Source organism: Accipiter gentilis, chromosome 1, assembly GCF_929443795.1.
Source record: "Accipiter gentilis chromosome 1, bAccGen1.1, whole genome shotgun sequence".
NCBI lineage: Eukaryota > Metazoa > Chordata > Aves > Accipitriformes > Accipitridae > Astur > Astur gentilis.
Window position 1 is genome coordinate 1,222,917 of NC_064880.1, and position 13,156 is coordinate 1,236,072.

Genomic DNA, 13,156 nt, shown 5'->3' on the forward strand with positions numbered 1-13,156 from the left:
TTATTAATAGCAAGCGGGTTTCATTGTGTTTTGCTAGGTTTCAAGGCTGGCTCCGTGCAGAAGTGACTTCTGCGGAATGTACGCTCCCTTCAGTGGAGCGCTGGGACCAGAAAGCAGCACCGAGCTCTTTCAGGGCAGGATAGGGCTGCTTGTGTATGGGGAGCAGACTGCTCTCGCATGCTCCCTGCAAATGGTAACCCCAGTTGTGGAGGAAAGCTCTCTGATCCCTCAGGCCAGCTGTCCTGATGTCTATAAGGAGCAAAGCGCCTGTTAATGGCACTCGTGCTTTGGCAGCCGCTGCTGCTTCTGCGCAGAGCTGCGTCTCTTTGTAGCTTCGTGGTTGCTTGATGAAGCAAAGCAACTTCAGGCCCTTCGAGGCCTTACGCTTGAAGGCTTACGCTGGTATAGGAGGACACTTTGTGTACAATGTAAGCAAGACTTTGGTTGCCAGATGTTGTAATTCCCACATGTGCTTTTTATTGTCTTACAAAAAAAAAAAAAAAAAAAAGGAAGAGAAACCACAGCTATAAAAATAACACATTTTCCAAAGATAACATTACAAAAAATACCATTCATACCATGGTTGGAGTGTATCAGTTAATACTGCCGGAAGAAGCCTTAGTGAACATTGAAAACATGAATGATTGTTTCAAAACCTTTAAAGCATTAAAGTGCTTTAAGTCGCCGTTATCTTAGGCCACAGGTTCACATTTCAGCAACGCCAAAGGAGTCGGGTTCCTAATCGGGGTAGTGTAGAGGGGCGTAATGGCCTCCCAGACGGTACCCTCACACCCACGGCTCACCCCGGGTGGGAGAGCAGAGCAGAGCCCAGCATGGGAGGGAGAGGAGGCCTCCTCCTGCGCGCCGAAGGCTCAGAGCTGCGGTTGGACACCAAGACAGAGGACCTGGGCCCCGGGACTGCTGGTACGGCACGTACAGGGTTCACGCTCGTTTTCCCCGTGATCCTCCCTTTGAGTGGGGACAGACCCTGGCCTGCAAGGAGGAGAAGGCGCAGCTCCGAGCCGAGCCCTGAACGTCGTAGGTAGGACTCAAGCTCTTTCTTCTTTTGCTCTACTGGTCAGAGGGTCCAGGGGTTTGCGAAGGGTCTCCTAGCTCCGTCCGTCTGGAGGTCTCCATCGCAGAGGCAACACAGGGAGGAGATGCAGCAGCGAGAACGTGCCGGGTAGCGTCGTTTCTGCATGGATCCCTCGGGCTGCCCAAAATCTCAAGCACCCCAAGGTTGAGGGAGCAGATGAAGCAGCTCCCTGCCCTCCCACCCTCCCTCCTTCCCTACAGCGGCAGCCTCTGTGCCGTGCCTCTCCGAGACCTGCTGTGGGATGTCGCCTTTCAAAACGTGTAGTCACTAGTAGGGGAGGGACGGAGGGACGGAGGGAGGGAACACGCCTGTTTGCGTCCTTGCTTTCTGCTGAGGTTTTTTTCCAGCCTGAAGCAACAGACAACTTAAGCCTGGAAAAAAGGACCAGAAACAGAAAACAAAACTGGAAAGACCTCATGTGGTCACCTAGTCCATCTCCTTGCTCCAAAGTCAGACCAAATTTACACGGCCCACATTCATGCTCGCCGGGTCTAACCTGTCTGCAAAACTCCCCCGATGGAGCAGGGAGGGATTATCCAGAGCTCTGACTTCCCAGGAGTATTCACTGGCTTGCCCCCTCCTCTGCAACTGTGTGAAAGATATTCAGAGGAGAAAAAAAGCTGAGTTTTGAATAGGTGAGGCTGGAGACCTGATTTTCTGCATGTTTACGTGCTAGAACGTGAAATTAATTTACTTGACACTATAGTGTCTCAGGCGTAAGTATCAATTTTTATAGCTTACATGAAAATAAATCTTTTTTCTCCTTACAGCACAATGAGTATACTGTATATACATTTGCTTCTGTTTATATACACAAATATTTAAGTACATGAACACATAGGGAACTGGCAAACAGGTTCTTTTCTGCTCTACAAAGAACTGGAGGACAAGGGGTACTTTTTGGCAGTCCGTCAGGAAAGCGGATTGTGGTTTTTTGCATCAGTCACGGGCAGGTATCTGTACAGAAACTGGAACAGGTAAGGGCTAAGTCCTTTTTACAATGATAAAGACCTGTCAGGCTTGGACACCACGGAGAATACGGGGGATAGGGAAGCTAGTAATGAAGGCCGGTCTCACGAAGAGAAAAACGTGCCGTCTTTACGCCGCATCTGTCAGATGCGGGGATCCTCCAGTAAAACACGAAACGGCGTAAAGCACTGGCAGGTGCCTCCCCTGCCGTGGGCAGGCAGAAAATCCGTGCTCTGTTCGGCAAGCTGCCTCAGCCGCCCTCCTCTTCCCCTCTGCCGAAGCCACCGCGGTTTCCTCTCCGGAGCAGGAGCTTCCCGCGCGCCTCGGGGCCGTGCGTTCACACACGGCTGGCAGGTCCCCTCTGGACAACAAAATTACACTTTTCCAGATGCCCAAGGCTGCAAATATTTGTCACGGGGGGTGGGGGTTTCATTCCGCCCCCCCCCCCCCCGGGTCTCTTGTCTGTGGCCTTCTCGGACGCCCTCAGTTGATCTCTCCCTCCGTGAATTCTTCCTTTATGGACTGTTTGCGAGATTTGCAGTCCGGGAGGTCGAACCCAAAGTCTGCCCACTCGTCGGCCCCGCCACGGTTGGGGATGGTGATGGTGTGGCGCACGCGAAAGTGCACGGCCTCCATCACGCGCTGCCGCTGCAGCTCGCCCGAGCTGCCGATGGAGATGGTGGAAGCGTTGCTGCTAGAGCGGATGAGCTGCTGCGCCCCGTAGTCGTGGCTCTGTTTGAGCTCCTGCAACCCTCTCCAGATGATCATCCTGTACTGCTCCGGGATCTTCAGTGCTCCGAGATCCTGGAAGAACAACAGCGCTGAGGCATAGCCGGCGGAGACGCAACTGTACCGGTGGGAGCGAGCCCCGGGTTTTGTTGGGGGGGGCACATGGGCACGATGCCTGAGCACCCAGCAGTGGCAGGGCTGGAGCTCCCCAGGGTCGCGACGCCAAGCCCACGGGTGCATCCCCCACGGGCGATTTCTCATTCGTAACCAATGGCCAGTTGACCAGTTACTCAAACACAGCTTTGCAGGTTTGGAAATTATTTTTTTTCTTTTTTTTGGGGGGGTAGGGGGGGTGGGTTCACATCAAACCGATGTGAAACTGGGAGGGAAGGGACTTTTCCCCCTTGGGTCGCAGGGGCAGCGTGCGAAGCGTCCTGCTGTCTGTCCACCTGGGCGAGGAGCCGTCAGCCAGGCTGGCTTCTCCTCCGGTCCTGGCCCAGGAGGCTGGGGCAGCATCTGCCCCCGGGGGCCAGCATCATGTGCTAACGTGCCGACGCCGGCGATAGCAGGCTGTTACGACGCTATGGGCTGTGGTGGTAAAGCCAAACGAGGTCAAAAACCTCAGGGCTGGCTGGGGGGGCTGCACCAGAAGGAACACCGTCGTAGCGGAGAGCTGCCAGAGGGCCACGTTAATGCCAAACACAGAGACTCACGTGAGAGTTAACTAGAGAAGACAGTGAGTATGCAATTAGTAATTACAAATGCCGACTCGGACACACAGCTCAGCGATCTGATACGAGTTTTGGCCATACCGAACGTTTCCTTTGACAGCTTACAGACGGCCACGGAGTTAGTTCAGAAAAACGGTCCAAAACCAGGCTAAGGTTACGCAACTGGCCCCAGCTACCAATGAAAAATCATCCTGTCTCCAACAGCTGCGTCACCAAAGCGTGGTCGCGCGTTCTGTCGTAGCTGCTGGGTGGACGACGGCTACTACAAACTGCCTGGGGGCAAAACGGGATCGGGGCGGGAGCTTTGTCTCGGCCAAAACGCCAACTCTGGGATTTACAGGGCTTGCTATGGCTCAAAGCGTTTAGGATTTTTTTTTTTTTTTTCTCTCCCTTCTTCTCGTTACCCTGACAGGCTGGAGGAGCCCCTGCTTCGGTGCCACCCTCACTATCGTCACCGAGAGACTGCGCTTTAACCGAGAACGGCAGCAGCGGAGGGCCAACGCTCCGTGCAACCTCAGGTACTTCCAGCATCCCCTCCACTGTCTTTCAGGCCAGCTTTTGCCTGACCTGGGCTGTTTCCTGCCCTTAATACAAATGCCCCCGGGCTTGACTTCTTTATTTCAGCCTCTTTTGTCTTAAAGATTAACAGGGGAAGATATAAGATCAGGTTTAAAACTCGCTGAACCACGGTGGAGGTGTTCCCGCTGGCTCTGTGGGTTTTGGGTTACTTTGCTGAGCACCTCAGCTGCTTTTTCTGTGTTTGCTAGGTGGAAAATCTACCTGCGGCCCGCTTTGGGGATCTTTTTAGCTCTTTTGTTTCCGACAGTCTGGAAGAACTGACTGAGGCTATCGTGGTTGTTGCTACCGATGACTGAGCTACGGCTAAATCGGAAGGACCGGAGAGGATGCGTAAAATGGAAGGCATAAATCCTGGGGAGCATATATTCTGTGTGACAGGTGGGTGCACAGTTTTCCTTTTCCTTTTAAAATGGTTTTGTCCTTGCTTTTCAGATCAATAGCTGACAGAAACAAGTGGTAAGAACAGATCTTCCCAAAGCATTTACCTCTATGGATAGGTTCTGCAGGTGGTAAATATTCTGTAACCCTTGTGAGGTGAAATAGTCGATGCAGTTTGGACACCCCAATCCTGTTAAAAAACTGCAGAAAAAATTTGGAAAATACAGTGCCATTAACTTCTCACGAATAAAAGCTGTGCTCGCAAGCATCGCTGTAGTGGCAAACCGTGTTTCAGGCCACCGAAAAGGCTGCGGTGGGGGGTCCTGCTGCCTCCAGCCTTGGCAAAGCTCCCGCAGCCCAGAGGACCGTGGCAGGCGCGAGGGTGGGCGAGAGCTCGTGCCGGGGGGCTCCGACTGCTCCGTCAGCCTTTCTGCCTGTGGCTGTTGCCCTCCCGAGCGTGACCGCCGTTGCCACTAACGCCAAAGTGAAGCACTTTGGGACTACGCTCGTTCCTAAGACTACGGGTTTTGTTGGGGTTTTTTTTTCCCTCCTGATCGTCAGAGGTTTCAGCTCGGTAACTTTCTGGGAATAACCCACGGGAATTCGAGCTGCCCCGGGAGGGAGACGGGGAGCATGCTTTGGTCTGGGCAGCGGTCTCCGCACCGTGCAGGCTGGTGGTGCCGGGGGTATTTTGCACATTGCGCTGGGCTGCAGCTATGCGCCTCTAGCGAGGCTGCGCGTACAGCCTTCCCGACGTCGGTAGGGTCTCTGTCGAAACGCCTGCGGTCTTTTTGAAGACTGAAACGTTAAGAAGTGGCTGCAGACCTGTTAATGCGTTCCTGATGGAAATAAGCCACGTGGACCCGTTTCGGGGCATTGCTGGTGAGGAAGGGGAAGGGGGCAGTTCGCAAAGCTACGTGCCGGTTTGACATGCAGGAAAAGACTCTCGCTGGGATGCATTTAACCGCTAATTAGGCAGGGATGGATCACCCAGGTAGAGGTATACGAGGGCGATAGAGGTTTCTAAGTGGTGGGCTTCAGGTTCTGAGGTGGGAGGAATGGCCTATGTGATTTCGTGAGCAGTGATTTCTCAGTTGGGGCCAGTGGCCAGTTGACCAGTTGCTAGACAGATCTGAAGGTTAGCGTGAGGGACAACAGCAAGAAACGTCAGAGGACAAGACAGACAGGGCATCGGACGCCTTCCCTACCTGACAAGGCTGGGATCGGGGTTGTAGGGCGGAGGGGGGGTGCAGTGTGATCCGGAGACCATGGACTGGGACGAGTGGCCCCCATTCATTTCTCCGTTGGGTTGCATGGGGTGACTGTTTAGCATTCCGGGTCCTAGGCGGCGGCCACGCCAACGCAACAAACAGATCCATTAGATGTCACCCTGACCCCGATAACCACCCGCTCCCTCGGCGGGGAGCCCACGGTCTGACGGGCAGGGAGCGCTCGGCACCCGGCGAGGCGAGGACCTTACCCATCGGCCCCAGGCTGGGCGCGGAGCCAGAGCTGTGTTGCGCTGGCTGCCCTACCAGCTGGTTGACGGAGGGCAGCTTGTTGAGTCCTCCGCCGTGAACTTTGTTCATGGGTGAAAGGACGGGACCGTAGGAGGAAGGCGTCTGCAGCTGACTCCTGCTCGGGGAAACCAAGCGGACGGTCAGCCTGCAGCGGGTGGGATGGAGATGCCCCCGCGCCGTCCCACCAGACTTCCCCGCGGAGGCTTCGGGCAGCCGCACCGATGTGGGCTGCGGCACGGAGGAGCCGCTGCGCGCCCGTTGCGGCTCTGTAGCGGTCGCAGCCCTTGCCACCTACCAGGCGTTCGGCAGACGTGCTGTGAGCCAGCGGGCCAGCCCCAGATTGGGGCTGCTCGAGGGCTCCCCTGCCTTTCCCTGCTGCCGGCTTTCGGGGGGCTGCGGTGGTACTTACTGCCTCTGCAGGAGCTGCTGCTGCTGCTGCCGGTAGGAGTCAACCAGCTGCTGTGGGACCAGCTCCACCAGCTCCAGGCTTTCCTTTATCTTCATCAGGATCTCGAAGTTCTCCCGGCCTCGCACCTGGAGGAAGGGAGAACGAGAAGCCCAGGGCTTCGCTTCGTTCCCGTCCCACCTGGCCACCTTCCTCGTGGCCCCTTTTTTTCCACCCGGCCACGCAAGGTGCGGTGTCCCTGTGGCCAGGGCTGCCTTGGACACGTGCATCCGCAGATACTTTTGCTCCTGGTCTCGAGGTCTCTGCTCGGCCCCCGTGCCCGCTGCCCTGCAGCAGACCGTGCGGCCCCGTCCTGCCCACCATCGCCTCCCCAAAGCGTTTCTCGCAGAGGGAACGATGCCACCGCCGTCCCGAGCCCAGCTCTCAACCAGCGCAGCTCACCAACACTTACGGGCACGTAATACATCTCCTCTTCCCCGTGCCTCCGTTTCTTAATGCCGGTCCCCAGTGCTGGGATGCCCTGGGGGCTCTGCTTGAATGCTGGAAAGGAGAGAGAGAGGAAGAGGGTCAGCGTGCTGTCCTCGGGAGGGCAGGACGCGTCTGGGAACACCTTGGCTCCTTCCAGGATTTAAGCTCAAGCCACGCAGGATGCTAGCTGTTCCCCTGGGCTCTGGCTTCGGTGACGTCCCTTTATTGGTAATAACAACAAAGAGTAAATCTATCTGGACACAAAAGCCCTGCTCAAACAGCTTTGAGCTCTGGCGGGAAAAGGAGCGGATCGTGTTTGTGAGACTTTAGATTTAGTCAAAGCATCACGCCTGGATGGGGATTTGAGCCCGACCTTCTGGGGCGCAGTGATTTCGGGTGCGATGGCAAAGGGGCTGAGGCAGAAGCATCCGCACGGCTTTGAGGGGCAAGGGGGGGGGGCAGGTGCTGGCCGGGAGCCTGGGGCTGCGGCTGAGCAGTGCCCTGAGCCCCCCTCCTTCTCCTGGCAAGGGGACTCACTGCGTTTGTTGGCGTTGCCGTTTTTAGCCGCGCTCTCGTTCAGGGCTTGTTGCTCTCGGTAATGGTCTTCATCAGCTTTGCGGTCTCTGCCGGGACAGGCACAGATCCGTCCCTCGAACGATCTCCTTCCCAGGACTTGGCCGCTGGGAGGAGAGAGAAATCGGTGACCTTATTTCTGCTTGGGAAGTGCATCACGGCTCGCTGCAGCGCAGAAACCGGACCAGCCGAGTGCCTTCCCCGTCCCTCTGTATGCATGGATTGCTCGGGAAGCGATCGAGCCCCCAAGGTACGGAGTGCCCGGACCCCCTCAGCAGCGGTCTCCTGGGGGAAGAGGAGCTCCTGGGGCGGAGGAAAGGCTCCAGCTGCAGGGGGCAAAGCCGACGCTGGGCTGGATCCCCGGTCCCTCCGTGCCGGCTTTTTTCCTAGCTGGCCGACAAAGCCACGGGCTGGGGCTGGGGGGGGGGGGGCTGCCATGTCCCCTTCCCCCAGGAGGAGCTCCCTGCACGGGAGGATTCCTTCCCGAGGGTCCCCAGCCATCCCGCAGCGGGGAGCAATCCCCGTCCCTGCTCCAACAGCCACTCACTCTCTCGTCTCCAGGGTGATGATGATGAGGATGGGCCTCCTGTTCATTCCTCCCACGCAGCTGCTGTTGCACATGAAGTTGTACAGGATGGTGGTGAACTCGGTCCCCACCTGCCCGGGAGGGGAGAGCAGGCGCTGAGGGGGAATCACGGACGGGGGGAAGGCAGGCTGGGCCCCCCCCGGCGGAGTGAAGAGGAGGGGAGGCAGGCTAGGCTGGCGCCTTGGCAGGGCGAGCAGGGGAGCACCAGGGAAGGGTGGCGTGGGGACGATCCCAGCCGGGAAGAGGGGTCTGCACGAGGACTGCGGGGGGCCCTGGGGTTCCCCCAGGGCAGGACCAGAAGGGATCTCCCTTTGCATCCCGCTTCCCAGGAACGGGATGCTCTGGGATGCTTCACAGGGCTGGGATGCAGCCGCCACTGGTGCGGGGAGCGAGCAGGGGGTGGCATTAGATGTGCCAGGGCGAGCAGGATGCTCCTGCCCTTTGTCTCCTACGAAGCAACCCTCTCGGCACCAGTGGGTTCACCCTCGGCACCAGCGTAAACCCGGCTAGAGGCAGGGGCTGGTCCTGCTTCTCCCCCCCCCACCCCATCACCAGCCCCGGGAACAGCCGGGTACCTGCGGGGGCTCGTACGGCACCATCACGCTCTGCCTTCCCGTCACGGGGTCGTCCACGTACTGGGAGAGGTTGTTGCCTTCCACCCGGATGAGGTGGCTGGCTGGGGCTGACTGGCCTGCGAGGCAAAACCGCCGCGTTAGAGGACGGGGCCGTCCGGGATGCTCGTCCCGTGTGCACGGGGCGGGGGGGTCAGAGAGCAGCACTCACCGTCGTTGAAGTCGCGGCCGAGCTCGTGGTTGGGGCAGCGTTTCACCACTTCGGTGACGTGCTCTGCCTTCTTGTAGACCGGCATGGCCCGGATGATGGTGCCCGGGGGCGGGGGGGTGGACACCTTGATCTGGATGGGACATGTTTTTGCGATCTGACAGTAGAGTTTCTTCAGCAGGGGGGAGTACTGGAAAAGAAGAGACGCCCAGCGGGTGAATGTCTCTGGGCCCGATGGGGCGGCGGATGCTCCCCTGCTTGCCCTCGGCTTCCTCCGCTGCTGCGGTGTAAAAGCAGCGTTCCCTTCCCTAAAAGCCCCCGGCCGATGCTCCCACCTGTGCCGAAACAGCGTTTCTGTTCCCTCGGCTCCTCTCGTCCACCCGCCTGCTGCTTTCTCACCGCTCCAAGCGAAAGGCGAATGCGGCAGTAAAGCAGCAAATTAAAATAATGGCTCGTTATAAAACCAATTAGCGCCTATCGTGTCGCAGCAACCCTGGAGGGACTATGCCAGCACAAAGCGGCTCCGTGTACCGGCAGAGCGAATCGCCCCAGCGGTGCCTGGGCTCCACGGCTGCTCCGTGACGGATCGCGGCGTTGCGAACTGCTATCGCACGTTCCCGGTGCGTTGCGGGGGACGGCGACCGGAGGAAATGCAGCCTGTCTTTGCGGTAACTGTTTATTCTCTAGGCCCGGTATTTGTTTTTCCCCTGGAAATATTTAAATATGACCAAATTCGCCCACGCTACCTCGTATCCGCTTTCCACGTAAACCAGATACAACCACCTACTGGGTCCAGGGCCGGGCGCTGTAGGAAGGGTTTCCTGGCTACCCTAAGTGCTCTGGCAAAGCGGGAGCACCCGCTACATGGTGACTTAGGGAAAATCTTGCTGAAAATCAGCATAAACCCTCGTTCGTACATCACTCGGCCCATTTGGGAAGCGTTACCATCCTGTACCTGTTATCGCACGCAGCTCCTGGCAGAGCCGAGGGCTGGGAGCACCGAGGGCACCGACGCACCACAGCCTAAGAAAATCGTGCTTAACATCATGGACGGAATCACAGCTAATTATGCAAGACCTCGGAGTTTAATTCTGACTAGCACGTGCGACACAGAGCAGGTTTGTCCCGACCACAACTCGATCCTTTGCAGCTGCTCGCAGCGACAGCGGTGGCTCACAGAGGGGACGTTGCGGGGACCCCTCGCCCAGGCTGGCCGCGGGAGGAGGATGCTCTGCAGGCAGCTGGAGGCAGCTCCTGGAGTCGCTTGTTAATAGAAAATGGTTCAAGACCACTAAAACGCTCCCTGGGATGGCCCAACGGGATTCGCTCGGTTAGGAACGAGAGGCAAAAATCCCCCTCACGAGCACGGCGGACCTGCTCAGCACAGGGGAAGCTCCTGGCGGCACCTGAAAACGGGAAGGCAACGGCAGCCTGGAGAAAGCGGCGTGCCCGCGAGCCAGCCCTGCTTGCAGCGCGGCAGAGCCCCTCGGCCACGGCATCTGGGCATCTCTGCTCGGGGCCGGGAGCCAGCGCTGGGGCCGGGTCCAGCCCGACCACGAGCGACCGTCTGGAGCGAGGTAGGGGCTGGAGGAGGCTGCGCGCCGCTTCCCGAAGAGGGGTGGGGAAGGCAGAGCCTGTCCTTCGCCTTCCCGTAAACGCGTGTCTCGGCTCCCAGGTGCGGGGATGTGCAATTCCCTTCCACCTCAGCAGTGCCATGCTGTTTTCCATCTCGCAAAGAATGTGTTTGCTATACAAGAGCCCACCCCTGCCGCACAGAGAGGAGCCAGTCCCTGCATGGCAGGGCATGTTCCTGCTCAAAGTATTTTATCTCATCCCCACAAACACCGCGCCTGATGCCAAAACAATACCACCGTGCAGGGTACTCGTGGGGATGTTAAAGCTTGTCCTGAGCCATCCAAATACAGGTGTGCTGAGGGTAGCGAGGCTCCCGCCACCGCTCTGCTTTCCCGGTGGCGGGGCTGTTTCTGAGCCAGGGCTTCCCGAAGCAGGCGGGCAGCAGGGCTGGGCAGCAAGCCAGCCGCTCATACAGGACTGGTAGGGCATTTACGGGGCTGATGGGGATGGCTCAGCCCTCATCTTCCCGCTGCCATCAGCCCGGTCCGGTGCACCCCACACATCAGGTGGGTTTGCAGAAGGGATCTGCGCTTCCCCATCCTGCTGCCCTTTCTGTAGGCGAGCCATCCCCCCTAGCCCATGGACTGCTAAAGGGGCAAATGAGACAAACCGCTCTCGGGCGGTATTTCTAGGGAAGTTCGGGGGAGATTTACAGGGGAGGGGCTTCTGCCAAGGCAAACTGCAGCAGCTCTGGTGTCGCGAGGATGCCTTGGACCGATGCTCGGCCGGCAGCTGGTACCAGCTCCCAGAGAGGGAAGCCAGCGGGCTGGCAGGGGATGTGTCCCGGGGGCTTTGGGCTAGAGAGAGAAGGAAGACGCTTTGGTCATTAGAGGGTGTGATCGGGAGGTGTAACGTGAAGCTGAATCTGGCAGAAGAATTAATTCGCAGTATCAGAGGCACGCGGACTTGCCCGGAGAGAGAGGATGCTCAGGAACGCCACCTTCCACTGCAGTCCCCCAGTTTTGCACCGATCCCTGCTGACACCGACTGCGCCTCGACTCTAGAGCCAGGTTGGCTTCTTGGGTGCGATCCTGCACCTCCCACACAGCAGGGATCGTGCCTAAGCTGGAAGCACAGGCTCCGCTTGGAATGCACTTACTCCCCTCTGCCCGGCTGGAGGAGGAAGCTCTCGTGCGGCCGTGGCCCGCGTAACCTGCTCGCCCACAGCGCGATGGGGGTTTAACGCCCTCGTTTTGAGGAGACAACGTGGCAAAACAAGGGTTATTTGGAGGGGGGCTCTTCCTTGCCAGGTGTTAAAATACTGACAACTCCTGTCAAAGGATCCTTTCATGTAGACATTCCCGGGCAGTCCTCAACATGCCTGGGAAATATAACTGCTCTGGAAGAGCAGAGGTGCATTATATGGCAAGTTCTTTGGTAACAAATTCTCTCATTATACCATGTTATGACATGGATAAATCTCTCTTAAATAGCAGAGCGATTGCCCCGCAGGGAGAAAGGCTGCCGCTCAGCACAGGCATGCCTCCACTGATAACCTTATCGTGTCTTAACAGCTCCAGGATTGCCTTCAAAGATCCTTCCACAATAACAAACTATTCTTTTAAGGAACTCCGTGCTGATAACTCTGGGCAAGAAAAGTCAGGGCTGTGCCCTGTGCGGCTGCGCTCCCAGCTCCTCGCAGCGTACGGCCGTCCTGCAGCCGCATCGCCAGCCGGTGCTGGGGCAAAGCGCTCCTGGTCGCGCAGACCCAGCCTGTTCACGGCCACGGGGCCAAGGGGCACTATGTTTTTAGGACCTCGGGAGGCTCTACAGCCCCAGCCGTGTTTTCAGCCAAGAAGAGCCCTCGGCGATGGATGGTCTCCATAGGGGACAGCAACATGCACGTCTTGCTTAGGTGCCAAGCAGAGTGCTGAGCAGGATACGTGCTGTTCCTGCTACGTGGTTCTTTGTATTTGCTAATAACCTGCCACACGTGCAGCCCTGTGCAGGGCTGTGCCGCATACTCTGATTTACTTAACAAGCCACAGCTGAAGTGCGTACACGCGGCTCACAGAGAGCGCAAAGGCACCGTGCTTTCCTCAAGTGCAAGACAAGCCGGTTGCAAAGTGGAACCCCGGCGTTCAAAATGCCAGTACTTAATTGCACAGGTTAGCGCAGCCGCCCCACGGCTTGGTACTCTTTCTTTTGCCATAGCCCCATTTCTGTCACCTGTACTGGGGATGAACCTTGGGCTGCTGGCTCGTATCCTTCCCGGTCCGCAGCATTTGGACAAGCTGACCTCTTAAAACCGGCCACACGTGGCAGCTGGGTCACGGCAAAAGCGCACGTCGCTCATGCTGCCGCTCCCGGGCGTGGGAACAGCATCTCGGGACACCCGAACACTTTCCCGGCGCTGGTATGTCAGCTCGTCCAGACCTCAGCCCCCAGATTTCTTTCACGCCTACAGAAGACCTCAGGTACGTTCTGCCCCGGGCACCTCCTGCCTTTGTTTTTGGTTCCTGCTCTACCCTTTGGACCATTAGTGTCTGCCTCCCTGGTGACGTTATTACTGAGGCCATCTCCGTTCACAGAGAATGTCAGAGTGTGTCTGTTATTGCGCGTTTGCAGAGCACAACAGGTTCACGTGTCAGTGTGGCTTGTGGGTGCTGGTACGGTATAAACAGCAAACAGCGGTAATAGCACTGAGCAATCTACCTGAAGCTTACGTAAAACCACGGAACCCGTATTTCTTTGGATTTTTTTTCT

The 13,156-nt window shown here is 57.6% G+C and overlaps 1 protein-coding gene across 6 annotated transcripts in view; it reads right to left on the reverse strand.

The window, feature by feature from the left end:
- Window positions 1-38: 38 nt before the first annotated feature.
- TP73 (tumor protein p73) overlaps window positions 39-13,156 on the reverse strand; it is a 29,119-nt gene continuing 16,001 nt past the window's right edge. For 2 of the 6 annotated variants that reach the window (XM_049801582.1, XM_049801560.1), the window contains 8 exons: window positions 8,819-9,005; window positions 8,611-8,726; window positions 7,997-8,106; window positions 7,414-7,556; window positions 6,860-6,948; window positions 6,412-6,536; window positions 5,691-5,823; window positions 4,408-4,683 (listed from right to left, as the gene is read on the reverse strand). In XM_049801582.1, coding sequence (XP_049657539.1) covers window positions 4,408-4,683; window positions 5,691-5,823; window positions 6,412-6,536; window positions 6,860-6,948; window positions 7,414-7,556; window positions 7,997-8,106; window positions 8,611-8,726; window positions 8,819-9,005 — 1,179 coding nt within the window. Of the gene's footprint in view, window positions 2,870-4,407; window positions 4,684-5,690; window positions 5,824-5,962; window positions 6,118-6,411; window positions 6,537-6,859; window positions 6,949-7,413; window positions 7,557-7,996; window positions 8,107-8,610; window positions 8,727-8,818; window positions 9,006-13,156 lie in introns of those variants that run through there. The other 4 variants (XM_049801542.1, XM_049801551.1, XM_049801576.1 and 1 more) reach the window with 4 other exon arrangements.